The sequence below is a fragment of the Fusarium coffeatum genome (assembly GCF_003316985.1).
Source record: "Fusarium coffeatum strain FIESC_28 chromosome Unknown BRIP53273_contig_49, whole genome shotgun sequence".
Taxonomy (NCBI): Eukaryota; Fungi; Ascomycota; class Sordariomycetes; order Hypocreales; family Nectriaceae; genus Fusarium; species Fusarium coffeatum.
The window spans coordinates 238,789-264,754 of record NW_022157846.1 but is presented as its reverse complement, the minus strand read 5'-3'; the positions used below and the strand labels follow the sequence as shown (position 1 = coordinate 264,754).

Genomic DNA, 25,966 nt, shown 5'->3' with positions numbered 1-25,966 from the left:
GATAGTCCGTAACCGTCGTAGTAAAGGGCAACGGATGATTATCAGATGTGATTTGAAGCTATGGACGTCATGGACATGATATGAGTTCTTCAACTCCAGCCTCTTGACTAAAGGGACCCATACAAGTCATCATCAAGTGATGGATCTCATCCTGTATCCGTAACGAATGAGGCATTGCATACATGAATTAGAGGATCTACAAGCTGGCACACCACTTCATACGCCATCCATCCATTGCCACGGTTCCCGTAGCGCAAGTTTAGATCTTGAACTCGACCCTCCGCGTCGGGAACGGACAGACCAGGGGATGCTAATGCTAATGCTAGTCCTGATCCTGACTGATCATGATCCTGGACGTGGTTCCTGGGGCTACCCCTCACACTGGCGCCTGCATGTGAGAAGTGAGTAAGAACAAGTTTGATGACAGAAAAAGAAAAAAAAGAAAGGATAATCCATCGGGCTATTCATGCCCAGAGACTTCAGGCTTGTCGAGAGCAAACATCAATTGCCTCACTTCCAAGATTAAACAGTCACCCTTGCCTTGATCAATCTCCTTACTGTTACCGACTCACTGATTCAGCTGCAGGTTCATGTCTGTTACTGTCGATCCGATACCTGCCCATTGAGATATTTCTGTCAACTCAAACTGTTAACTTCCTCCTGCATACAAATCTACAGGGTTCTTGGAGCCAACTAAACTTAGCTCGCCCTTCCCTTGAACCAAAACTTCCGTCTTGCCTTTTACAGTGACAAGTCCACCACACCTCCCGTCTCGTTCGCCCAGCCACCTGGGTCCGGGCCCCAGAATGCGCTGAGCAGAGTGAGAAGATCGAGGTTGAAATGCGCGTCCAAGGCGTCTCATTGGTTGCTTGAGTCGTAGCAACTTGCGTACCCGTCGCGGGCGCGTTAACAACGTGTGCGTGAAGACGAGACGGATCTTCTAATAAAGAGAAAGGGGTGCTGCTGTACGTGTTCTGACTCTGACTCTGACGCTGACTCTGACGCTGACTCTAGTTTCCAATGTGTTACTTTCCGGCTTTCGGGCCCATTCGCTCTTTACGTGCCTTGTTGGCTTGGATCGTGTGCCCTTTTGCTCGGCGTATCTGTACCTTTGTGCCTGCCTGTCTGTACCTGTGCCTGTGCCTGGACCTAGACTTTACAGCTGATATTACTTGTTGCGAGTAAAAGAATGTGGAGGTTTCTTGACGATCCAGGCCTGGCTGCAGATAGCACGCGAGTAAGAGCAAATGTTCCTGACTTTGGTGAAACTCTGAAGTGAAGCAAACAGGAGGAGTGTTCTCCTTACACCGAGTTGCGGTCCATTGATACGATATTACAGTGTGATAACTCAGAAACTGTGGCAGTGGCACCGAGTACAAAGCGGCTGAAATCATGTTTCACGGACGTTATCATGACTTGAATTGACTAAGAGTCGGTGACATTGGCATTCGGAACGTAGTCTAGACGGGTCACAATGTTGGACCCTGAACAAACTCCGACATTCCTATGATGCCATCTTCGATGGAGAGTTTCACCTACAATGTCATCTCTGCAGAAGTCTGACTCGGTAGCGTTTCTCTCGGATTCTCGATCGTGAGGCCGTTTTCGCTCGTCGACTGGGCAACTTGTGGAGGATGTAGTAGGTAGAGTTTTTTCTTCTCTGCTCTAACCTCCACTGTGATAACTGATTGACACTCCTAAATGCACTTGCACAGCATCACTGCGTCATAATCTTCACAAAAGATCTCTTAGTCAGTATCCGCAGTTATGCTTGTGCCCCGGTTAACGTCTTATGCGTGCCATCCATCCATTTATACTTACACTACAAGCATAATGTACTACACTACACCACACTACGGCTACGGCCTGGATCCCTCGGCGTGGGGAACCTCTGCCTTTTTTACCATGTGCGCGCGGCGTAGTGGTAGTGGAGAGGAGTGCCATTTTTTTCCCTTGCAGAAAAGGCGAGCATGGGATACGGATGGAAATGAAGAGAACGGGCACGGCACGTTTTACGAAGATGGGCGTAAGTTTCGGTGAGGCCTATACTTGTATCCGCACTTTCAATTTGTTTGGGAGGAGTCGTATCCATGCCCTGGGCTTGAGAGAAAAGAAAAAGGGACGAGCAGAGCAGGGCCATTCGGTGGTGTTGGTGATGTCCTTGAAACGCCAATGTGATGTGACATGATATAACTTACTACGGTTCAATCTAGAAATAGCCTATCCCTATCATGTAAAATATCCACTGCACCGTACCAAGTTACTGGCCTCAGCTTCAGTCTCGCCTCCATGGTTGGCGCTATGTATAATGACGGTTGATATGGACCTGACACTACGCACCAACAAGGACTAAGTCGCCTCGTTACAATAATCACCACGTTTTATTACTGCATGTCAAAAAAGTATCGCCAAGCACCTCCTTTTCTTACCCGTACTACGGAGTATCTGCACTGCTTGCTTACTTTACATGGATATGGGGGTCTCTAGGAAGACCCGAGATCGTCTTATGGAGTAACGGAGTATTATTATGAGAATGGGTCCCTGATGCCCGTAAGAGGTCCAACCGGATGCGCATCGGATGAATAGCGATAGTTTGCTTTTGAGTGGCGTATCGTGGTGGTACTGTAGACTCTGGCACTTATTTGAGTCCCGATGATGATTGAGATGAGTATTTGTTCAAAGGGATCATTCAATGTCTGGAACACGTAGATGAGGCTTGACGATGAAGTCTGACAGCTCACATGAAGAAAGACAAAGACAAAGACAGTCAAGTCAAGTCATGATTATGCTTATGTACGGGATATGCGAATAGTGCCCATATTTGTGAATGGCGTCTTCAAAGTGGAGATCAAAGTGTTGACTACGACTCAGCGAATGATACTCCAAGCAAGGACAAAGCGGGCTTGGCAATCAGAGTCACCTCACCAGACTCAGATTTTAGATTTCGACGGATACTGCCTCCATGCTGATCTGTGATGCGAGCTGCAGGCATGGAACTGACTGACTACTGTATTGACTGACAATGACAACCCAACGTCTCACGACTTTTGGTGCTGCTGTACTCTGTACCACGCCCGGGCCGTCACCCCTGAAGCCTGAACTGAACTGAACCTGAGCATGACCTTGACCTTGACCATGACTTGAACCAGGCAACGCGAGGTGCAGCTCAGTGCAGCACAGGACTGCAAGGACCGCGCCGATGAACTAACACCACGGGACGGGAACCGCGATAAAAACTTGACGTTTCTAGCTAGAAAGCCGATAATCAATGGATGGATGGATGTATGCATATATCCAATGCATTGAATGTACAGATGACAGGCTGCACAGCACAGCACAGCATAAAGACGGACCTCAGCCAATGAGAGAAGAGATATATCAACCTCTAATTCCAATCTAGCGGTTGAAAAAGCCCAAAGCTACAGCACCTCTAACGTTAGGAGGATCCCACGCTGTGGAGAAGTACAGTACTGTAATGCGAGGGAGAGAACAAAGGGAAATGTCTTCTGTTCCTCATTGAAATCCATGCATGATTAATTGGCCTTGAAATGCAGAAGCGCGACATAGCCAAGTGATTGGTTCAAGTAGGGATGCGGCACTCAACTCAGCAGAACGCTCAACTATAGTACAGTGCTGTACTGTAACCAGTGGTTACCTCAATATTAACTGTAATTCAATTGCCATAGGTCAGGTCTAGGCTTTTTCAACGCCTCAAACCCCCTTCCGTCGTCTCCGGATGGGATCCGGGGTTGTCTAAGATAAAAGTCAAGATTAGACTGAATCGAATCGATAGGTTACTTAGTATCAACTTACGAGCTCTCAGCTAGTATAGTATAGTCTCGTCGCGTATCAATGCTGAGGAACGAACGACACGGTTGTCGAGACAAGACGGGACGAGACGAGACGCGATGATGGCTTCACGTTCCCGTCACTACTGTAAGCCTTGTGGATATCAGTAAGCGCAGCAGCAGTTGCAGTAGGCTTGGTTCATAGGCTAACCGTCTACACGTTAAACTCGCACGCGGGTTACTTGTGCCGGGCAACGCAAAGCAACGCAACGCAACGCAAGACTCGTTACGGACGGCCCAGCCATTTGTTCGTCCGTTGATGACGGTGTATTTTCACGTTGCTCCAAGTTACGACTCCATTCAAGTGCAGAAGCGTATGTCGTCTTGCAGCAAAGCAACAAAAAAAGAAAAAACTCTTTGGATCATGTCATGACTCTATCATTGGACCAGCATTTCCATGTTTTCAAGGTATTTTGCAACCGGAGCAACAGCGATTTTCTCTCAAGCTAGGCACATATCCGATGGGATGCTCTGACGGATAATACTCTATTTTACCTTTTGCCTGCTATAATTGGAGCATTCGTCTCAAACCAACCCCTGGTGCATCGCCTTATCTTGAAGATGGTGACTCGACAGTAAAGTATCTCATGATTTCTTGTTTCGTTTACATCAGACTAGGCAGTCTGACTGTTACAGCCAGTCAGTGCGTTGACAGTGAATCAATATGACGGTTTCTTTTTACGAGGCCGGCCGGGCATCTGACCGAAGACAACCTAAATATTCAGTGTGTGTCTTGTCTTGGTTGGCACTAAAGACCTGCATGCTGTGCTGTATTTACTGTAGATGCGACGGTCCTCTACAGCTGGTGTCTGCCGACTCGCTGTGGTGAGCCTGCGCAGTGCTTCCTCAACGGGCCGCTTGGTCTTTAATGGACGTACAATGGTTATAAACAAGGACAATGGGCCGCCCTTATGTGACCCGTTTAAGCGGCCATCACAAACAAACAAACAGAACGGAACCAAAAGATGTCGTGGCCGCTTTTTACGGATACGGATACAGGACGGAACAGAGGGTTCATTCTACTTTATTAAAGGCTGGTCGAGTATAGGATCATCTTGTCTTTAATCATTCGGCCGAGTGCATCGTGCCACCAAGAGATTGAGTGTTCAAAGAATACGCCAACCATTCCGCAGTGACTGTCGATGTAGTATATAATCCAAGATTGCTTGACTATCTTCATGATCAAGAAACTGTCTAGCAGCCATTGTTTCGCATCCTTGTATCAGACAAATGTCTCTACTATTGAATCGGGATGAATAACCTCTAATGGCAGTTAATCATGATGAATCAATCCGATCAATGACCACCACCAAATAGATTGAGTAAAGTGCTTTTTATCGGCAAATATGTTTCTGCTCTAAAGCCCGTCATCGTCAAACAACGTTTCTTTTTCACTTTTGCATATTCATACATATTGCATCTTGAACTTTTTTACGTATGTAGGTCTCACACGCCCAGTCAAAGCCAAGTCAAGTCTCCATCTCCATATCCATCAGCGCGGATCCCTGCCTCTGCAATCAAAGCTAGGTCGTATTTTCCCAAGCCGAGAGACAAGAACACGCTACGACACGACACAATTGGCACAAAATCGCCCAGGCCCAGCGGAGGCTCACACGCTTGATACACGCTTCACGTCGTTTCCAAGCCTTGGATCTTAGCTTATTAGCGTCCTCCTGCTGCTGCGCTGCTGCTAATGTATGTACATTGCCGTGCCTTGCACACCCCGTTTCTTGTGCTGTGCAGACCAGTTTGTGCTGTGCAGCAGAACATCCATTGCTTTCACACCCAAAAAGCCAAGCCCAAGCCCCCCTCCCCGCCTGCTCTCAAGCACAAGCTAATGTCTGCCTGCCTCCGAAGAAGCGTTCCTTGGTGAGGTCAAAGTAGCGTCAATCCAGCCCGCAAAAAGCGAAAAGCGAAAGCAGCAATAACCAGTGCAGAGAAGCTTTAGAGATTGAGATGAGACGATGCCCGATAAGTCGGTAAGGAGAAGTAAAGAGAGGGGGAAGCAGATGGCAAACGGGCTCCCTTTGTAAAGATAAAAAAGCAATATGAGAGACCCTTATTGGACAGGTTATTGGTAACCATCAATCAAATCTGTAAAAGCAAATCGAAGCTTCCTTTTTCCCTCTCTCAGGTTTCGGTCGCGGACCAGGATTCGGTTTGATTTGGTCTGGTTTGACTGGTCGCTGGACTTCCTCCGCTTGGTGGATTAGAGATGGGATGTGGGTGTGCAACTCCTGGTGGCCTCCTCTCAGTCTCCAGTCTCTCCTCTCCAGCTCCTCCTCCTCTCGGGTCTCCTAAACAGGGGCCGGTTTAGGTACCTCCACCAAACTGTTAGGTTAGACTGACAGGTACCTGCCTGTAGCCTGGTCAGCGCACCTTTTGGAGGAGTACCTACCGTCCAGTAGCGTAGCGTACCTGTAGCGTGTACCCGCAAGCGGTACCGTACCCGTGCCAGGAAACCAAGGAAGGTCAATTCAAAGTCAGGCAGCCCAGCCCAGCCCAGGCAAGAGCAAGAGGCAGGTAAGAAGCTCCTGCTCTGTAGTTCAGCAGCTACTAGCCTGCCTGAGGTGCATACATATTTACTTTTATGCTGCACCCCCAACATCCATCCATATCCTAGTACACACCTTGACCTTCACACCCCAGCAAGGATGGGTCCGTCCAATCCATCCATGGGATCCATGAATCTCGCTCTGCTCTGCATTACTACTGTCGAGTTAATGTACAGTTGGTTAAAACTACTCTACTCGCGTACCTCTCACCCAGTCCTTTTCCCTCTTCTCTATCCTCCTCCTACCTCTCTTCAACCTCCCTCCTCCCCTCCTCCTCTCGTTTTGTTGATTCCCTCATTACTCTCATTTAGTCTTCAACTCTCCCGAGCAGGCCTGAAGACATAATTGAGAAGAGGCATAATCATCATTTCTCTCTCTCTCTCCATCACCCAACCACCCACTTCAAGGGCCTCTTTCGCTCAACAACTCTCCCTCCAGATTCCCGCCCTATTAAATCAAAGGACAGGAATAGGAAACCGTTCGAGCCTGTGAGACGAACCGGATCAGAATTAAGGAAACAAATAAGTGAATCAAGAAGACCTTTACTGGTATTTCACTATCTGTTTCTATTCTATTCCCACTGCCAATTCCTTCCCTCCAGCTTGATTGTCTGTAAAATTCCTCGGTTGCAATTCAAATCCACCAGGAATTCCAATCTCAATTCACTCCCTCTTTCGCTCCCGCTTTCGCTCCCGCCGCCGACGAAAAGCCTCCCATCGACGCGCCCGCTCCCTTGATTCACTTCATCGAAGCAACGAAGAACTAGTTCGCCAAGCAAATTCCCCGTGACCCTTTGGACCACTAGGAAAGGAGAACTTCTACGACAAGTGACGATTGAACTGTTAGTTGTTCCAGCTATCAGTCCATCACGCACGGCCGCAATCAATCAACCACCGACTCATTCGATTTTGACACTGCCAATTTTTCCGATAATCGAATTGTCCTGAAGCTCTGTTAGAGATTAGGTATGTGACTAAGTCGCTTTGCTGAGTCAATGCAAAGCATAAATCTGACGAGTATCTAACTTTCTGACAGCTGCATGCCGAGTATTTTACTTCCGCATACCGCTCTCTTCTCCGCAACCTCGACGCTTCTTTCCTTCCTTCTTCCTTGAAGATTGCCCGTGGGAGACGTTAACTCGTTGTTTCCACTCAATTTCAGGGACTGTCTCATCTTCTCAACGAGTTCTGCCCAGCTCCCCGACCTGTGTCGGTAAGACTTACTCCTCCCCCCTCGATACCAAATTCGTGCCAGCCCAGCCTCCACTATCCACCAAGACCTATCGCCCAAGGGATAGGACGTTGCAGCTGCAGACAACGCTTTTAAAGAGTGCAACCTTGGCAAAATCGAGATCCCACTAGCATAAACTCCATACTGACGTACTTGCCGCATTAGAGCCCTTGAGTCGATTTCGTCTTTAAACGACCCCTTTTCCGATCCCTTTCCTTGCCTCCACTATCTGTCTAGCTACATGCTCCTGGCTTCTTACCAGCCACGGTCACTCTTTTCGTTTTCTTGCACGTTCATTAATATCTTAATATCCTAATTCATCGGTCTGCATCACTCCTTATTGCATCCCGTAATCAACAATCATTCACTCTCTCAACTTCGAATTATCCGACCACAAGATTCCTGGCGAACCAACAGTCCCTCATTCGACATCAAGCCACAAAAGAACATTCACGCTCATCAACGCCATCCACCACCCAATATGGCTTACTCTCAACATGACGACACCTTTTTTGTCGAGTCCGATGAACCTCACCACAGAATCACAGCCCAAGAGGCAGCGAGGATGATGGCCCGCCAAAGACAAGACCTCATCGGCGTCGAACTCTCACGGTTAGCAGGTGACGAATACCTCGAGGATATCATGCAGCACATGCGCCAAATGGAGGTACGTACAGGAACTTTCCTTGCGCGCCTCGTCCGCTAACAAGTCACAGGACGAGACTCTACCTGACGCTTCCCTCATCGATATGCAACGCGAGATCCAATGGTTTATGCGCCCTTACCTGATCGACTTCCTTGTCGAGGCCCACGCCGCCTTTGGCCTGCTACCCGAGACCCTCTTCCTGACCGTCAACCTACTGGACCGTTATTGCTCTAAGCGAGTCGTCTACAAGCAACACTACCAATTGGTTGGATGCGCCGCCCTACTCATTGCTGCCAAGTATGGAGACAAGAAGGACCGTGTTCCCCAGATTCACGAGCTCAACAACATGTGCTGCGGCCTCTACGATGCTGGCATGTTCACCCAAATGGAGATGCACGTCCTCAACACCCTCGATTGGATCATCGGACACCCTACTGTCGACTTCTTCTCTCAACTCATGGTGGCAGAGGAGGGTGACGATCAGGAGGTTGCGCACATGGCTGCTTATCTTTGCGAGATCGCTTTGTACCACCGCGACTTCGTCTCCACCAAGCCTTCAGTTATGGCTCGATCTTCGCTTGCCCTCGCTCGGGCTATTCTCGGTCGCGCTGAAGTTAACGATGGAGGTTGGGACCAAACAGAGAACGTTACCTTGATCACACTATCACACCACCTTCACCAGCCTTCACCCACACTCGCCCGCAAGTACTCGACGACCGGTTTTTCTCGCGTATCTCAGAAGCTTGCCGAGTTCATGGCTGAGCAAGCTGCCATTGCCCGTCGAGCTGCCAGCGCCAACCCTGCGACCCCCCTAGCCGAGCCCATTAACAAGCACACGAGCAACATCTACAGCACCCCTTCAAAAGGGCACAGCGCGATGGGGTTCGATGGATACCTAACTCCCCCGATCACCCCAGACGGTAACACATTAATGGGCAACCACAACATGGTCAAGGAATCATACATCGTGCCTCCTCGATGCCCAGTTACCCCCACACCTCCTCACCATGCGGCAGTATATGGTCAACAACAGCAACAACAAAACCAATACGTCGGATACGTTAACCAGCATGGCATGAACCAATAATGCTCTTCATGACAAGATATTGAATCGACGATTCGACCTCGACGTTCACACATGTACATCACCGTGGCTTCACACACTATCTTTTTTCCGACATTCTATTATTTGTTCGAAATCATTGCATGGTCGCACAACAGAATGATCTTTCACATATGTTTCTTGGCATTTAGCGACTTGTTTTCAATTTCTCTGCGATTCAACAACATTTTTATTTCTCCATCAACATCAAGTCTAGCGGCACCAAAAAAAGGAATACGCGGATCATACCCTTTTCATTTCAGCAATTTTCTGCATTTTATTTTATCAGGCTCCATACGACTTGCTCTCCCGGTGTGGAAGTAATCCGCATAACCCCAAGAGGTCCTACAAGATATGGGTCATCACTCGGGGTATACTGGTTGACGACATAGATTTACAGTTTGAGGAGCCTGGTCGACCTCGAGACGGATATCAGGGAACGAAAAAGAGACCGAGAATGCACCAACAAAAGGTCCCTCGCGGTGGATTAAAAAGGATACCCCCCGGATACGGGAAAGAGGCGGTCAATGGATCGACCAGCTTTATTAAAACAGGGACGATGGTGTCTTGACCTCGGTCTGGTACGATGAGGCGAGCCTACTCTTCACGACGGCAGCACAGATACGCTGCATAATTCTTTCAGGAGGTGTACTGGGGACCACGGAGAACTCGGTTGGGAAAGCCTACTGGTCGTTGGTCTCGGGGGAGGGGATTTTGGCATTTAATCATGTCTTTGGTTGGATCTACGAAGCTTGGACTAGCTATAGTTCCTCTCTTCAAAAGCTACCCCCATCCTGTGTATAGGTAGTTGTACGTAACAAAGACAGGCACAAAAAAAGAAGTAAAAATTCTTTAACTTTGAACTGTTCCGAATCGTATTCATTTCTCCAATTCTTTATTCTTCATTCTTCATTCCTATCTATTGTAATCTTGGGATGATCCTCCGTGTATCACCGCTTCTCGATCGATTGTTTCATGTGACCTTGGTTAAATGCAGCCCATCCGTCATTGTCGGCGTTTTCTGGTTCAGCCGCTTTTCTGTGACTCTATTTGACTCTCCTCTCTTTGGGTTTGAATTTTGTGTTCACTTTTTTGCTAGGCAGAATGAGTCTAGATCGTCGATGCACGGAGTGGAGGTTGGGAAGACGAGTTTGACGTCAGGGATATCTCCCATTTCCCACTGTGGGGAGGGAGGTTGTAATTTCGGAAGAGACGCCAGCTGGAGCTTTTCCCTCTTGTCCCTTTTTCCCTAACGGCGGTCCAACCCACGGAACCCCTGACTAGGAGTCGCACATGCATAGAACTACTGATGTAGGGCATACATATAATTAGCATATTGGATAACGACTGGTTCTGCGCTTTTTGGGCTACAGTAAGGGAGGTTCATAAGGTTATGGTTAGGTCGTATTGGTATGGGTTTATGCGTCGCTAGTACCCCTGATAATATGCATGTTGGCATTTAACGATGCAGCGATGATCTGCTAATCTTGATTGCAGAACCACTCTATCATCGCATAGCCTTCATTCCTGAGTCGTGATAAGGTGTGGTGGTGAGAGGGATCACATTACCAAGAGGCTTGGACCTTTCACATTCCTGTGAACCCCAGTTTCCTGGATTACGGGTTTTTCTGACGGAGGCGGTAGTTGTTATATGCATGTCTCATGAGTCGGAAGAGACGATTCAGGTTGTTGGTTCATCGATGTTTGATGTGTAAGTAGTGGTGAGTTATGTTATAGGGTATTGTTCTGGTGATCTTTCCGAGACAGGGCACTGATTTCGAATAACTGACCTTGACGATCCTCATAGCTGAGGATCATTCGGTTACGTTCGCGAAATCGGTTGTGCGTTTTTTTGTCTTGGTTTTCATCTAGTGGCATGTCAACCGTCAAGCTAGCAAAGACCTCTGCAGGAACCCGTGAGATGGTGTAAGTCTACAAAAATGCTCACAACATACTTTGTTGATTGGGCAGACTTCCGGACTCCTGTTTTAGAACAGACAGTTCAACAGCGCATAACAGTGCAGAAGGTTAAAAAGATGAGATGAAGCACTGATACATGCGTAAGGGAGTGTTGACCGCATTGACGAGGCGCGCATGTAGGGTAGCAATATTGACTCGGCCGAGAGCGAACCAAGTAAATTAGCACTCCACTGCGGGAAACTGCATGGCTGGGACGGAAATTAGTTCGTGAACTGGACGGGAAAGATACGACGATAGAGTACACCGTCTTTTCATAGATTGTGCGGTAAGGTAAGGAGATAGATATCGCTTAGAAGGAAGGGGTATGTAGTCGGTGACGCCACAGTTAGCCACGTTGGATATATGCTCTGTGGCTGGTGAGCATAGATGGAGTTATGCTTTGGCCGTTGAGACTCTTATTCGCTGGTTGTTTTATGCAAGGTTTATATGAACCAGGACGCCTACGAGAAGGCAAACTCACCAAATTCACCAGGGCGACTCCTTACAATGAGAAGTAATCGATCACCAATGATGCAATTGGTAGGTATTGGGAGTAGACACAAAAAAGGAAGGAACCACTGTAGAGGTTACCTTTAGGCCGTTGTTAAAGTCAGTGAAGAGGGCACCTTCCCTCAGTAGCTAGGAGGAAAGAATTAACTTGCTTCTTACTTGTTCCACCCCGTACTTTGTATTGGATCACCACAGCTATACTAAAAAGCAGCATCGACAGCCGAGCCATATCATAGGATGCCTTTGTCCTGAAAACACTATCTCTTCTGATGGCAGAGTAGACGACATCCGTAGATCCCATCAATATGGAGAAGTCAAATACCTCTCGCCTAGGTTTAGTACTTATATTGTATCACTGTCAACTCCAAGCACGCCAAAGGAGCTTTACGATCTAGAGTGACTCAAAAGCACGTTGGTGTTGTAGGCGATGACATAGGTACTGTACGTTGGGGCCGGGGCGGTTGTAGGAAGGAAGAAAAGGAAGGCTACTGTGTCTGGCACAGCAGCCTTTTGTGAGAGTGCGCGTGAGTCACAGCTGTGTTGTTGATAGTTAGAATTCAGTTGATGCGGGCGACTTCAACTGAGGTGGTCATGTCTGGACATCTATGTGTAGGTGACAAATTAAGCCTGTCAGTCGGGTATCAGAGTACCCAACAGGACAAGCAGCAACCTGACATACCGTATGTACTTTCAACATCCCAATGATAGGCTTAACCTGTCATCCAACCATGTTTAAAAACACTCTTCACCCGCGATGGCAAGTCAGAGTTCAGTTGCTGCAGGCAACTTCCCGCGATGAACTTTGACCTGCCCAGGGAGGTCAACTTTATTGTTTAATACAGAGCTTGTAAAAATGGCCTTTCAACAAACCTTCAGCTTCTTGGGGTATATAAAGAGACCTCTGCCCGTCTTTATTTTCCCAAACCAATCCACGCAACCTCTTCTCTTATCACCCAAGGCCTAGGACCCCAAAACAAAGTATTCCAGGGAAGCTCAAGCTACTATAAGGTAATTAATATTTCGTCTCTAATGCTTTCACCAGCTGATTTCTTTCAATACCCCAGCCCTGCCTTAGGCAAAGTACCGTCGACATGGAAGGTTCCTTCCACCGCTCTCCCCCAAGCGAGGAGGAGAAGCATGGCTATTTCCGTGGTTTACCAAGCCGTCCAATACTTGTTGCGCGCACAAGTACTGACCCGTGGGTGATGCACGAAGATTCTCATTGCGTCTACAAGACGCTTGATGTTGTTCGAAAACATGCGATCAACGACATCTGGAACACAGTGCCTCTTTGTAGAGATATCATGGAGTGCTTGGAAAACGTCGAAATGATCGCTCTCGATATCCTGCGACTAGGATATGAGCATTTGTCAACGGTGGATGAGGATAGGGAATCTGATAAACCTGTTACAATGCTTATCTCAGTTAAGAAGGATTCTACTGATCCTAGCAATGGACTTGCTATAGTACTGAGATGCCAGGAAATCCTTTGCACGTACGGACTTGAGGATGTCGAGGTGGAGATGAAGGAAGCCGTATTGGTAGGGGGGGCAGCCCAGTTCATCAACCCATGACTAAATGCCTTCAGCCGTGAAGAAATATCGCTTGGTCACCATCTAGAATAAGGGACAAAATAGCTTAGATGATTTAAACAAGTTTAGATCAAAATCTAGGAAATTCTATTTTGGAACTGAAGTCTTCAATCAGCAACGTTCCTGTTATCCAGTACCTCTAGGTTAGATCTCTCAACTTGGTGGTATATGTCGTTAAGAATATTAGTAATCGACATCAGGGATTATCAGCCAATCATAATCCCCGAGCGCTTTCGAGAAGCAACACCACGCCTTGCAGCATAGCATAGCTCTAACTTTCTCGATATCTCAGTCTCAGAAACAACCACACTCATATACACCAGCCATGTCAGTCACTTTACACACGTCGCACGGCGACATCAAAGTCGAAATATACTGCGAAAGCGTCCCCAAAACGGCAGAGGTTCGTAAAAAACACCACTCTCCCGACTGCATCTCGACTAACACCTCCCAGAACTTCCTCGCTCTCTGCGCTACAGGCTATTATGACCAATCCCCCTTCCACCGTGTCATCCCCAAATTCATGGCCCAAACCGGCGCCCCCGCAACACCGAACCCTCCCGAGAACCCCAAGGGCGGACGTAGTATCTGGGGAGGCGCATTCGAGGACGAGATTCGACCTGCGCTGCGACACAGCGCGCGAGGCGTGCTTTCAATGGCTAACAAGGGACCTGGGACGAACGGATCGCAATTCTTTATTACGTTCGACAAAGCGCCGCATCTGGACGGGCTGAACACGGTGTTTGGACGCGTGATTGGAGACGAGGGTCTGGCGACGTTGGCCAAGATGGAGGGCGTTGAAGTTGATCGGAAGAACAGACCAAAGGAACCTGTTCGAATCGAAAATGTGACGATTCATGCCAATCCTCTTGCTGGCTGAGACAATGCTGCTCCCGGAGTTCACTAACAAAATGGTTATTCTGGAATGGCCTTCCAAAAACAATCCTATCCCACCGCCGAATCACAAGAATCGCACCACTGAGGTCAGACTGATGACTTAAGATTCGATGAGAGATTCCACAAAAATGCTCAAGAGTATATCTTCGCCCTGCTCACGACCTGGATATGGTTCTGACTTGATTTTGTACTGGAACATGCACTAATCTGTCCTGCCAGGAACATGTCCAGGCTTACGGACGACTTGAGTACCTTGGTACGCTGCTAAGCTGGTCTATGGGCAGTCACCCGAATGATCACTTTTACCCAAGCAGATACGTGGACACTGCCTGGCTTCAGTAGGTAGATTATCTATACCCAGGGAAAAAAAAAGAAGATATGTATTCTGTTGTCTTTGCTATGCATCACTCGCCACTAGCCTCCCCTGTGTATCTCTGTTTCGCCTGCGAATGTACTGTTGTCGGAAGTATTCAATCTTCCCCATGAAGACATCCCACCAGTTGCGCTTGGTCTCGGTTTCACAAATACTGAATTCACGATAAAAAAAAAAGTCGATCACGAATTTCATCGCGACGTATCTTCCCGAGCCGCTTGACAACTCTGACCCCATTGATTCATTCATCAGAAAGGAGGAAGCATCGGCGTTTTGAAGGTGCAAAGGGTTCAATGGTCTCAACGATATACCCGACCCTGACCTGGGTTTGAATCATAAGGTCATGACGTCCATAATCGAAGGATGCTGTAGTCGACAAATTCTCGGGATAATTGTATGCGAAATCCAGTGGGAGCAGTTCCCCAACAACCACGCCTAGTTCAATCCTATAGGTACCGGTAACATTAGTTTCCCAAGTATCATGATGCAAGGCCATTCATTTACTCACTCCTTGGCATCCTGCACTCGAAGGTCCTAGCCCGAGAAAATCGGTTGATCTATCATGAGGCTTGCCAGCTCGGATTCGGTTCTCAAGATTCTGGTGTCGAGGAGCATGCGAATTACTTGTTCCTGTATGCGAATTGGCTTTCCCGTATCGTAGGCTACACCAGCCCAGTTGAATGCGAAGTCGGTCATGTTTATTTGAGACCATAAGGGACGAATAATACCTGCTAAGTATTAGACAATACCAATAAGATCGTTGAGAACCGGACGCTGAGAGCATAAGAGACGAAATAATTTGGTCATCTTATGAAAGCTTAGACTTGCACCTACCTCGGCAGCATGATTCACCGTGAGCTTCAACTGCCCTTCTAGGTATTTAAGTAGGTAATAAAAACTAGAAGGAGGTATTGGGTTGGAACAAAGTCGACCCCAAGATGCCAATGGTCTTCGACTGCAGATTCAGGAGACGTAAAACAAACAGAAAAAGATCACAGCATAGGGTTTTTAGAGATGATTAACTCAATTGCAATTTTTATTTCTCACACACTCAACCTTGAACTACTCACCAGGCCTCCATTTCCTCCTCAACAGGTTCTCCCCAGTTGAGGAGCTCCTGCTCATCATCCTCAACCTTGCCCTCAAAGCAGTAGGGGATGTCCTCATCCTCCATGGCCACATAAATCACATCCTGCCATCCTTTCTCGCCGATCCTGTTCACCAACTTCGAGACCTCGCGTGCCGAGCAAGCGTTGAGATTGCGGGCGGCGGATACGATGTATTTACCATCCTTGAAATCTCGAGTGAGGACGTAGGCTTTCTGCTTGGGGTGATAGGCAAGGAACCTTTGAGCACCGGGTTCTGGGCTTTGGCCGTCGCAGATGACAGAGTGCAGAAACTCCCATCCCTTAGGGCCATCGTTGGCGAGACGGGACTGCAAAGTGGTTTTCCATGCTGCGCGACGGCGAGCTTTACCCTGCTCTCGCTCTTCCATCACGGCCATGACGTTGAAGCAAGCTGCGTAAGGTCCTTCGTAGTCGCGGCAGGGGGGAGGAGTCATCTTACCTTCAAGAATCATATTCGTCTTCCAGCGATCCGCGATAGTCTTACTATCGATCTCACCATCTTCGCTTCCAGGAACAAGAAGACGCATCTCAGAGAGTGTGTACATCGGCGAGTCGCACGACGATGCACTCTCAGGAGAGTCAGGGGGAGAAGACTCAGGGGAACTCAGTGCCTGATCTAGAGGGTTAGATGAGTTAGTCAGCGTCCACTCACCCGTGATAGCACCAGTGCCCTGAGAGATCCTGTTGACCTTGTTAGCACGTCGCTTTGGCCGAAGCTCATGTTTCCACTTGGACAGGTCCTTGATGTTGAGACGGTAGATGCGGCGCTCTGCACCTGCTTCGTTTCTCAGAGGCATAAAAATCTTGAACCCGCAGGGTAAGACCTGCTCTTCAGGAACGTCGGAACCTTGCTGGCAGAACTGATTGCCCGGGAGGGAATTCGTAATGAGGGGAGTTAATTGCTTCATGTTGCTGAGCATTGTTGGTTAGTTATACTTACCTATCGTCTAGACCGGCCGACGATGTTCAGTAAAGAGAAACTTGATTTCAGCAAGCCAGAAGCTGTGAGTTGTGTCTGAGAAGTTGATGAGCATAGACATCAGTGAAGGGGACCCCTTTAAATATTTAGTTCGAATTTCGAAAAGAGAACCAGACTGAAGACAATAGCATTGTTCTGCAAACAAGAAAGGCTTTGTTCAGATATCAAAGTTGAACACATACATCAATGTTTGAACAACGATACTGGGCAAGAACGTAACAGCTCAATGTGGAACTGATATAACGAACAAAGGTTACATCAACGAGCATTGTACACAGAACGAATAGAAGGGTCAGCGTGTCCATGGAAAATGCAGGAGACGAACCTTTGCTTTGTTGGGTAAAGTCAGGAGACAAAAGCCTAGACTTAGGAAAAAGAACATGCATTATCACAAACTCAAGTAAATATAATGTCTCTTATGTTCTGCTTTTACTACTCTAAGAATATACAGCTTTATGTACCTCTAATCCAAAACGCCCAAATTGCTAGATAGATCACCAAGACAACAAGATGCCCAAGTACAGATTTTAAAAGTGGGATTATTAATCGTGCTTAATCGCATACATCATATCATAAGGCGCGCGAACGCAACCCTTACTAGTTTCTGGTTCTGGTTCTGGTTTCTGGAGCTCCTATATCCTGCCGGTGCACCTTGAACGCTTCCCGGGTTCTTCACCCACGGGTTTCTATAGCTCTTTTTTAAATTTCCTCCTTCTTCCTCTTGAAAAAGCAACAATCGAGTAACAGTACCAAAACGCTGACTCCAAAGCATATCTTGCCCCCCTTCTCTGCTTTCATCGATTGTATTTCGCCTTGAAATGTGTTGATTGCAGTAAACCACCCCTAAGGGGATTCCAAAAAGTGTTGGTGTACAGTGTACGTGGTGGTAATAAATACGACGAAAGACCTAGTGGGTTTGCCCCTCTTGGTCATGATGCGGGTCATCTACAGGATGGACTAGGCCACGCGCTGTCGTTTGGTCCCTCGATCGGGAGTGTGTTCTAGCCGTAAATCATCACGGAGAATTTCTTCTGTGCCCGCAGGACTAGCAGTATTGGTATGACTCATATGAGGCATAACATGTCCTGAGTGCAGTGATGCTTGGTTTGGTTGGTTTGAATCCGTGTCTATAGCGAAATTGAAATCATTACCATCAGTGAACTGGTTGATATCAAAGTACTGGCCAAAATCTGGCGTGTTAGGGTCAAAGTATGCGCCCGCATCATCACCAATGCCGGGGATTTGTCCAGAAGGACTCAGCGGCCCAAGCATGTTACTGAGCTCATGGATCTTAGTGTCCTGTTCACTCTGAAGGCGCTGAAGTTGGTCCAAATCGATTTGGTTGGAGTTGATCTCGTTAATAGAAGGCGGCGCCATTGGTGGTCCCATGATGGGGGAGAGTGAGGGAGGTGGGTTGGATTCGGTTGGTGGGGGTGAGACGGAAGCAGAGGGAGGCATGGTGGGCATGGCCATGTTGGAATTGGACGTTGGGACTTGTGCAGCAGCAGGGGCTGGTGTGGCGGAAGCAGGAGTTTGGGGAGCGGGAGTTGACCTGACTGAAGGAGCACTAGACGACTGCCCAGCCATGAAGTTGACCATGTTTCGTTGAGCATTGCTCAATGCATTGGGCGCGCTAGCTACCAAATCTGCTACGTCGGGAATGTCCACACCATTGCCGTTGTTGTGTTCCTGGATGAGACTCATCATGCGTTGTGAGGGGTTTTCCTCAAGCTCTTGACGGAGGTTGGGAGAGTTTGTGTCGCTAGGGGAGTTGTCATGGAGTTCTGTAACATGACCCGTCTCAGGGTTATGGTTATGATGGTTGGCAGACTGATAGCCCGCGCTGGTAGGGGTAGAACGGCTTGGAGTTGAAGTTGATCTGACTGTCTGGGCGCGATTATTCTGATGGGGTGCAGGTAAAAGTCCCCTGGCCTTCTTGCCGGGTGTTCCATATGAGTTGGGATTCATCTGTTGGACATAATCACCCAGCTCAAACACACTTCCATGCTGTGTAGACTGCTGGTTCTGATTCGTAATCATCGAGATGATGTCGCCAACGTTCTGCGAGTTGCCCTGATCTTCCAATGTTTTCCGGAAGACATTGGCAAGAAAGCTAAGGATCGCGTTGATGGAGTTTTGGTGGCGGTCGTGCTGGCTTTGGAACATGATGGCCTGGTTGTAGAGCTCAGTGTTGTTCCGTTGTAGGCGAGTTATTGCCGTAAGAATGAGCCTCTGCTGCTCCCTGACCCTGCTCAACTCTTCCCGTATGAGGGACATCTCTTTCTTAGGCGGTGCCTGAGATTCACCAGCTGGTAGTGGTCGGGGAGGTTGAGCAGCAGAAGGTCCCAACCCAGATGCAAGCACCTCCTCGTTAACAGCCTCGTCTTCACTGTCATTCTCCCCTTCAGCGCCCTTGGCACCCTTCTTTGCTTTACTGCCACTTTTAGGCTTGTTGATCAGCCACAGAAGGTTGGGATGGCCTCGTCGGAAATAAGGGTTGGAGTATTCGCTTGGACTCTTGTTCTTGCGCTCACTGGCTCGCATAGAGTTGTCCGATAGCCCAACGCGTTTATGGAAACCATACATGTTGAGCTGTCGAACAAAAGAAGCATAGTTGTTGTGTTTGAAAAGTTCTGGAATCAGGGTCTTGGCAAATTCATCCTCGTCCAACACGATGAACGAATCTCCCTTTTCTGACCAGCGGATCAATTCTTCATTTTTGCGCTGCTCGAGGAAACTTTATGTGGTTAGCTTGTATCTTTCAGTCTGCTAGGCACACAAACTTACCTGCTCAACTTTTGCACAAACGGCGGAATCTGCTTGCGCTTAGATGTGGCCTCCCTCTTTGCCTTCTGAGCCCTCTCCTCCAACACCTCGATATTGTCCTGCTCGTTCAGGGTTTCAAGATTTCCCTGAAGCAGTGCGTTGTCGTCACCACCGTAGTTTCCCCATGGCTTAACTGTCCCATCAAAATTTCGTGAATTGGTCGGAACAAGCGCATTATTCATTTGCCGTCGCGCAATCGTGTTTGATGGAGTCGGCGCAGGTTGAGAGTATTGCTGCTGTGCCGGAACTATGTGACCATACGAGTTGCCCACATGCGAACTTCCATCCACAATGCCGTCCGTACCATTCATGAAGTTTGAAGGGTCAGCCATGCCATTCCAACGCAATCCCTGATTGCCCACCGCGTTCCCCGTGTTATATTGTTGATGCATTTGCTGTGGTATGGGCACCATAGGCGATGCTCCCGGTGCTGCTCGTTTTCTAGAATTGGGTACAGACATGGAAAATGTTTCGAAAGTTTGGCGCTTCTCCAGAAGCGGTGAGTTTGGTTTGGGGTGGATTGGCTTTGTCGATGCCTAATCCAGTTGGGTATGATTTCGAGATTTCGAGGGTGTAGTTCTCGGGGGAGGTGTCGCCTTGACAGTAGTCGATTTCACGTAATGATTGCCTTGGAAAGGTGGGTAAATCGGGGAGGGTAAATTTGTGATTTATTAACAATTCTGCCCGAGATTGCGCAAAGTAAATCGTGGTAAGCGGTCGTCTCGAGGTTGTAATGAGAAACACGATAGGCGTGACTGAGAGTCAAAGTAGCGAAGAACCGCGTGTGCGCGCGGGAAGTTAAAGTGGAAAGTGCTATCGCAAAGGCCACAGCACAGTTCTAGTAGATTGTGTTTGAGCGGCGCGGCGCAGCCTTGTAAATCCGATCGCGGAAGATGATGACAAGGTTTTTCTCTCTTAAAACTTAAGACAACCACGCGCCTGCTCTACCTCGTGTACGGAGCTCGCGGTGGTGATGCCTTAAAGCAATAGTGAGTTGCGAAGCGCGTCTGGAGATTGAAGAAGAAGAGACTGAGTGGGAAAGCCAGACTGCGGTTTGAGAGGTTGTGGGCCTTGGTCTATATAGATTAAGGGTGATAAGAGTTGGTGGGCGGCGTGCCCATTCTGAAACCGTACTGTAGAGCAATAGGCGATGCACAGGCCGACAAGTACCGATGTTGCGATTCCCAATAGGCAATAATAGGCAGTTAGTCCAGTGGTGCAGTTTCGTGACGGTGATGATGCTGAAGTTGACGGTCGCTGCGATTATGGGTCTTCCGGAGCATTTGGAGCGAGCGGATCAAGTGTCAAATATTTTTGGGCCAATCAGATGAAAGGTATCAGCATGGGCCTCTCGTCTTCACGTGATGATAAGGAGAGATCTCTCGATCTACTTGAACGTTGAAGAAAAGCCACCAGTTTCAAGCCATTAATGACGTTGAAGCACTTGACTGATTCATTAGCTACCAACATTAACAATGTCTTAAATATTTATATATAAGAAGGAAAAAAAAAAGACAAAAGCACCTCATTTGTTTTACAGCTCACGATAATTGTGACCTCAACTCTTCTTCATAATCAATCACTCTCATCATCATCACCGATCGATCGGCATGATCTCGCTAATGTGGGGACGGCAGTTACAATCCATAATGTCACTTTTCTTCAGCGGACAAGCATGGGCGTCGTCCCATGTCAGGTCAGACCAGCGACCGGGTAGCATTACCTGAGGAGGGGCATAGAATGCAAGCTGGCTGCAGGCCCATAAGGGCATGGACATGGACTCGATGCTTCTATGCTGGGTATCGTAGACTAACTATCCCCAATGTGGCTATAAGCTGAACTGCCAACAACGGGTTTAACACAACTCAAACTATCTGACTGATACTCTCCGTTCATTTTGCTCCGCGTCCTGCAAGCGAGGCGGCTTGTGCCATCTTGGCGTTCCTTGCTGCATCTCGTGCTTGATCCCACGCTCGACCCGAATTCCCTTGTCGCGCATCCCTGGCCGCCTTCTTTTCATCCTTGAGAGTCCGAGCCTTCTCGCGTGGATCAATCACAACGAGCTCTTCCTCCGCCTTTCTACGGTTGTTTAGGTCCTTACCCAGTTTATCCGCGGCAAAGCTCAGAGAATGCGACATCCAACCCTCGTCGTCGCTCTCTTCCTTCTCTTGTTTGTCCCATGACGTGCAGCTTTGGCAATTTGCGATGAAGTGCAGATCACACAACTCAGCTTCTTCGTCTGCAGCTTGCGTGTCTCCTTCTTCCTTGGCAGCTCCCCGGACCGACGGTTCGTTATCTTTCTCCGGGGGTGCCTTCCCCAGCCTTGACTGGAACGCTTGTATACTACGAAGCATTTTAGGGTCCTCGCTTGCCTTTCCTCGCTTTCTTGCTCCTTTGACTGATGTCTCTGGAATCATGGATTCCAATGTAGACTTCTTCTTCTCCTTCACAAGCTCGTCTGAGTGAACCATCCGTCGCATGGACGCCTTGAGCGCAGCCATTTCTTCGTTGGCTCGCTCCAATGCTGTCTTACGGGGGGCTTCCGGCTCCGGTGATTCGTCCTCCATCTCCATCTTGACAGGTGGGGCTGGCTTTCGGCGAACCTCCTTGGGTGGCTCACTGGGGATGGCCTGATCCGAGTCCTTATCTTTGTCTTCATCTGTGATCAACGATCGCTTTTCCGATGCTGGGTCTTTCTTGTCTTTGGTCTTGGTTTTTGTTGGCTTGCTGGGAACATCATTTTCCTCCGGAGCTTCCATAACGATCCTGGTATCAAATTTCTTTTTCTTCAGCACTGGCATGTCGTCGTCCCCTTCATCGTCCCCAAAGCTCAGTAGTTGTTTCCCGCCTTTTCGCTTTTTCTTCTTATCTTTGGTAGTAGTTGGGTTGGACGGTGCTTGAGTGGCAACCCGAGATCGCTTCTTCATATCCTCGAAAGGGTTTACCAAGATCTCTATGCGCTCGATCTTGACTGGGTAGGTTGGTCGCTCCGTGGCTTCGTCCACCTCTGCCTCACCCATTTTGGCCAAGTTGTAAATCGTATCGCCAGCAATTCGTCCAAACATGGTGTTCTTTCCGTTCAATTCCTCGGACTTGTCCAGAGTAAAGAAGAATTGACTTCCGTTTGTATCCGGACGCGACTCGTTCGCGGAACCAAGTAGACCTCGGCGATTGAATTTGAGTCGGGAGTGGAATTCATCCTTGAAATTGATTCCTGTTGGTCCTGCATTCTTTCCCATTCGCTGATCCATGGGCCAAGGATCCAAGTCGCCGCTGAATGCGCCTCCATCGTATATCGACTCTCCGCCGTTGCCAGTACCAGTGGGATCACCACCTTGTAGAATGAAACCAGGAACCAATCGATGGAATATCGTGTTGTCGTAGTAACCATCCAGGGCTAATTGCAGGAAGTTGCGACATGTCAATGGTGTTTGTTTGGCGAATAGCTCGACCGAGAGTTCGCCTCGGGTGGTGTGGATGATAACGGATCCCGTCGGTTGCGGCTCGAGATTGTAGATCGCCGACATTGCGACTCACTTGGACTGTGATGATGGAGAAGCTGAAGTTTGTTGTTGTTGAAAAAGAAGACGCGTGCAATGAAGAAAGTTGAATGAGGTTGGAACGCTAAGAGCTTGGCCTGCTAAAGTTAGCTGCATGGATCCACAGAGTGTTATCGATAAGGCCCACTGGATAGAGCTAAACACCAACGACATATCACCAACACTAACAAACAGTTCAATAAACTGCCTCGGAAAGAATTGAATAAAATGTCAACGCGCTCAGCAATAACTTCCTATGGTGTAGGTAGTATTGCCTTTGAGTCGCATGTACTTGATCGGTAGATTTGACATCCCGATAGCAGCCTTACAAACAAACTTAGATGGAGAACGCTGGAGCTAGGAACACTCGGAACCAAGATACCGGCGCAGAGAACAATATAGTCAGCGATGCTGTATTATATAGCAAATTCATTGAACGTGTCCGGTCTTTGTGATCACAATAGTCGCTCTCCTATCACGTTGAAGCACAATGATGTTAAGCAGAACAAGCCTCGTCGGCTTTATACGATTGACGAAGTCACCATCTTCCATATTCCGCCGCCCTCCGTTTTAAAGCAGGTATTGAATAGTCCGGGGCTATTCAGACTGATTCAATACCTGTACGGCATCAGTACCAGATCGGTCTTCATTTATCTGAATATTCTGTTCATCCGTTTTAATATTAAACGCTTGCAAGCTAGACTGCATGCTTCCAAGGGCGCTTTGAATATGCCTTAGTACCTTACTCAAAGGCTCAACTACTAAGAGGCTGGAAAGTTAGGTATAGTTTTACAGACGTAGAGGCACAAAGGCACAAGTACAAAGGCTCAAGCCGGTATTTATGTTTGCACCGCGCGGTAAGAGTACCAATATCTGGCACTGCTCTGACAGTAAATTATCATCAAACGGAGTCCCTAGTTCATCATCGTAATTGGTAGCCAGGCGGATGATAGAAGAATTATCTTCTAAGACTTAGGCTATTGTAATAAAGTAGCCTAAGTGTTAGTCTAAGCTGGCATAAAGTGACCGAATTATTTCATCTCTTATGCCTGCCATCCATCTGCCATTATAACGGAAGCACTGCTGGGCAGTGCCACAAAAATTGGATAATGGTCAAGCAGGCAGGTTGGATGTTTTCTCTGCACCTGCCTCTGCATAAAGAAATCTCTCCTCCGTCCGCATTCTCAACTTCCCTTCCTTCCTTCAATACGGCATCTTCATCGCGGCATCCTGCCGAGTCTCTTCGTCTCACATTTATCTGCCTTACAGACTGAGGGCCCCAGACTTTCGCATCTTCATCCAGCACTTCCCTCTAATCTACCTACCCGTCACGGCACCAGCAAAGAAACGTCCCATTCTCTCAAATCTAGGACAATGAACAAGATCCCACAGGAATGCCGAGATATTATCGGTTCGTTCCTCAGAAAACGGGATCATTCAAACCTTGCATTAGTATCGAAAAGCTTCTACGGCTACTTCAGCTCCGCTAATTGGAGATCCGTCAAGCTTCGAGGCACACCAGAGAAGCTCTATCAAATGTTGGGGTTTTTCCTGGACGTAAAGTACACCACAAAGCACTCTCTTATCAAGTAGGCACTTCAAATACTGTTTCTAAAGCGCCAATGGCTACTAATTCCTTGATATAGATCTGCTTGGATGATCGTAGATTACTACCATTTGGGACCCGAGGCACCCGTTGGCCTCGCTACGCGCATTGTGGACAGCCTCTCGCGAATGACCTGTGTCACATTCCTTTCGCTAAATATGATCGTCAAAGAATCCGGTTTTGATTTTGCAGAATTCGCCCGTGGTATGGCTGCAGCCCCTCGATGGGATAAACTCAGATATATCGTGCTGGACTGCGATGACGGTATTGCCGCTGCTGCCCTCGATCGCTGCGAACTTGATGTCCTGGACCACATAACGCTTACTGATTGGTGCTTCCGCGACGAAGACGAAAACCAAATTTACGAAGCTCTCAAGTCTAGATACTCAGCCCAGCCGCATTTGCTCAAATCGCTCCAGATAAACTTCCCTTATCAGGAGTCTGACAACGGAACATGGGACTTTCCTTCGCTCGATTATCTGCGAATCGGTAATGAGGCATACTACAATAACAGTCCAACATCTGATGACTCAAGTTGGCAGGAATTCGTAAGTAACTACTGAATGGATGAGCAAAAAGGCTGCCTTCCATGGTCAAGGGCGCCGAAAGAAAGCAGCCTGAGTGCTGGCCTCACCTGGCATAAAGTGTCTGAATTACCTGATCTCTCAGGCCCTTGGCGGCCAACCTCGCTCTGCTGCTATGGAAACACTTGACTAACGATTTGAACTAGGACGGTGAAATCGAGGAACTCTGCAAGGCTTTAAACAATTCCACCCTCAAAGAGTTCTCTATCGAGATCAACAGAAGCCTTGTTAACCATGAGTTTGTTGCACGAGGCTTGCAAGAAATCCTTCCCAACGACTACCCAGATTACTTCGACAATGACTACTACCTTGATGGCTTCGACGGTGACATCGCAGTTGCGATTGATAACTGGTTCCTTCAACTTGCCAAAAGGATTGGTATCGCTTGTCCGCAATTTCGTGCAGTTACGATATCCTACGGAGACAACGATGAGGCATATTTCGAACGTATCGGCGACATGACGTTCGAGTATATACAGCATGGAGCACTAGAGATATGGCCCGGAGACGGAGGTCTGTGTGAGTGAGTGAGAGACGAGGTTATGCTCCTATCTGCTGGGATAGCCACCGAGTTGTATGAACAGTTAGTCGCA

At 48.1% G+C, this 25,966-nt stretch overlaps 7 protein-coding genes across 7 annotated transcripts; 4 read left to right on the top strand and 3 right to left on the bottom strand.

Annotated features, from left to right (window-relative positions):
- Window positions 1-8,114: 8,114 nt before the first annotated feature.
- On the top strand, window positions 8,115-9,366 carry FIESC28_02266 (uncharacterized protein; the record flags this gene model as incomplete). Its single annotated transcript, XM_031156416.1, has 2 exons — window positions 8,115-8,300; window positions 8,350-9,366. The coding sequence occupies 2 exons, from the start codon at window positions 8,115-8,117 to the stop codon at window positions 9,364-9,366; spliced, it is 1,203 nt and encodes a 400-aa protein (XP_031019587.1).
- A 3,575-nt stretch (window positions 9,367-12,941) lies between these two features.
- FIESC28_02265 (uncharacterized protein) lies at window positions 12,942-13,424 on the top strand (the record flags this gene model as incomplete). The annotated part of the gene is made up of 1 exon (XM_031156415.1): window positions 12,942-13,424. The coding sequence occupies one exon, from the start codon at window positions 12,942-12,944 to the stop codon at window positions 13,422-13,424; it is 483 nt and encodes a 160-aa protein (XP_031019586.1).
- A 343-nt stretch (window positions 13,425-13,767) lies between these two features.
- On the top strand, window positions 13,768-14,322 carry FIESC28_02264 (uncharacterized protein; the record flags this gene model as incomplete). Its single annotated transcript, XM_031156414.1, has 2 exons — window positions 13,768-13,845; window positions 13,897-14,322. 2 exons carry the CDS (start codon window positions 13,768-13,770, stop codon window positions 14,320-14,322), a joined length of 504 nt encoding a protein of 167 aa, XP_031019585.1.
- Window positions 14,323-15,778: 1,456 nt separating this feature from the next.
- Window positions 15,779-16,747, bottom strand: FIESC28_02263 (uncharacterized protein; the record flags this gene model as incomplete). The annotated part of the gene is made up of 1 exon (XM_031156413.1): window positions 15,779-16,747. The coding sequence occupies one exon, from the start codon at window positions 16,745-16,747 to the stop codon at window positions 15,779-15,781; it is 969 nt and encodes a 322-aa protein (XP_031019584.1).
- A 1,028-nt stretch (window positions 16,748-17,775) lies between these two features.
- FIESC28_02262 (uncharacterized protein) lies at window positions 17,776-20,105 on the bottom strand (the record flags this gene model as incomplete). Its single annotated transcript, XM_031156412.1, has 2 exons — window positions 17,776-19,555; window positions 19,606-20,105. 2 exons carry the CDS (start codon window positions 20,103-20,105, stop codon window positions 17,776-17,778), a joined length of 2,280 nt encoding a protein of 759 aa, XP_031019583.1.
- Window positions 20,106-21,536: 1,431 nt separating this feature from the next.
- On the bottom strand, window positions 21,537-23,171 carry FIESC28_02261 (uncharacterized protein; the record flags this gene model as incomplete). Its single annotated transcript, XM_031156411.1, has 1 exon — window positions 21,537-23,171. One exon carries the CDS (start codon window positions 23,169-23,171, stop codon window positions 21,537-21,539), a length of 1,635 nt encoding a protein of 544 aa, XP_031019582.1.
- A 1,386-nt stretch (window positions 23,172-24,557) lies between these two features.
- Window positions 24,558-25,900, top strand: FIESC28_02260 (uncharacterized protein; the record flags this gene model as incomplete). The annotated part of the gene is made up of 3 exons (XM_031156410.1): window positions 24,558-24,772; window positions 24,830-25,337; window positions 25,520-25,900. 3 exons carry the CDS (start codon window positions 24,558-24,560, stop codon window positions 25,898-25,900), a joined length of 1,104 nt encoding a protein of 367 aa, XP_031019581.1.
- Between the last annotated feature and the right edge of the window lie 66 nt (window positions 25,901-25,966).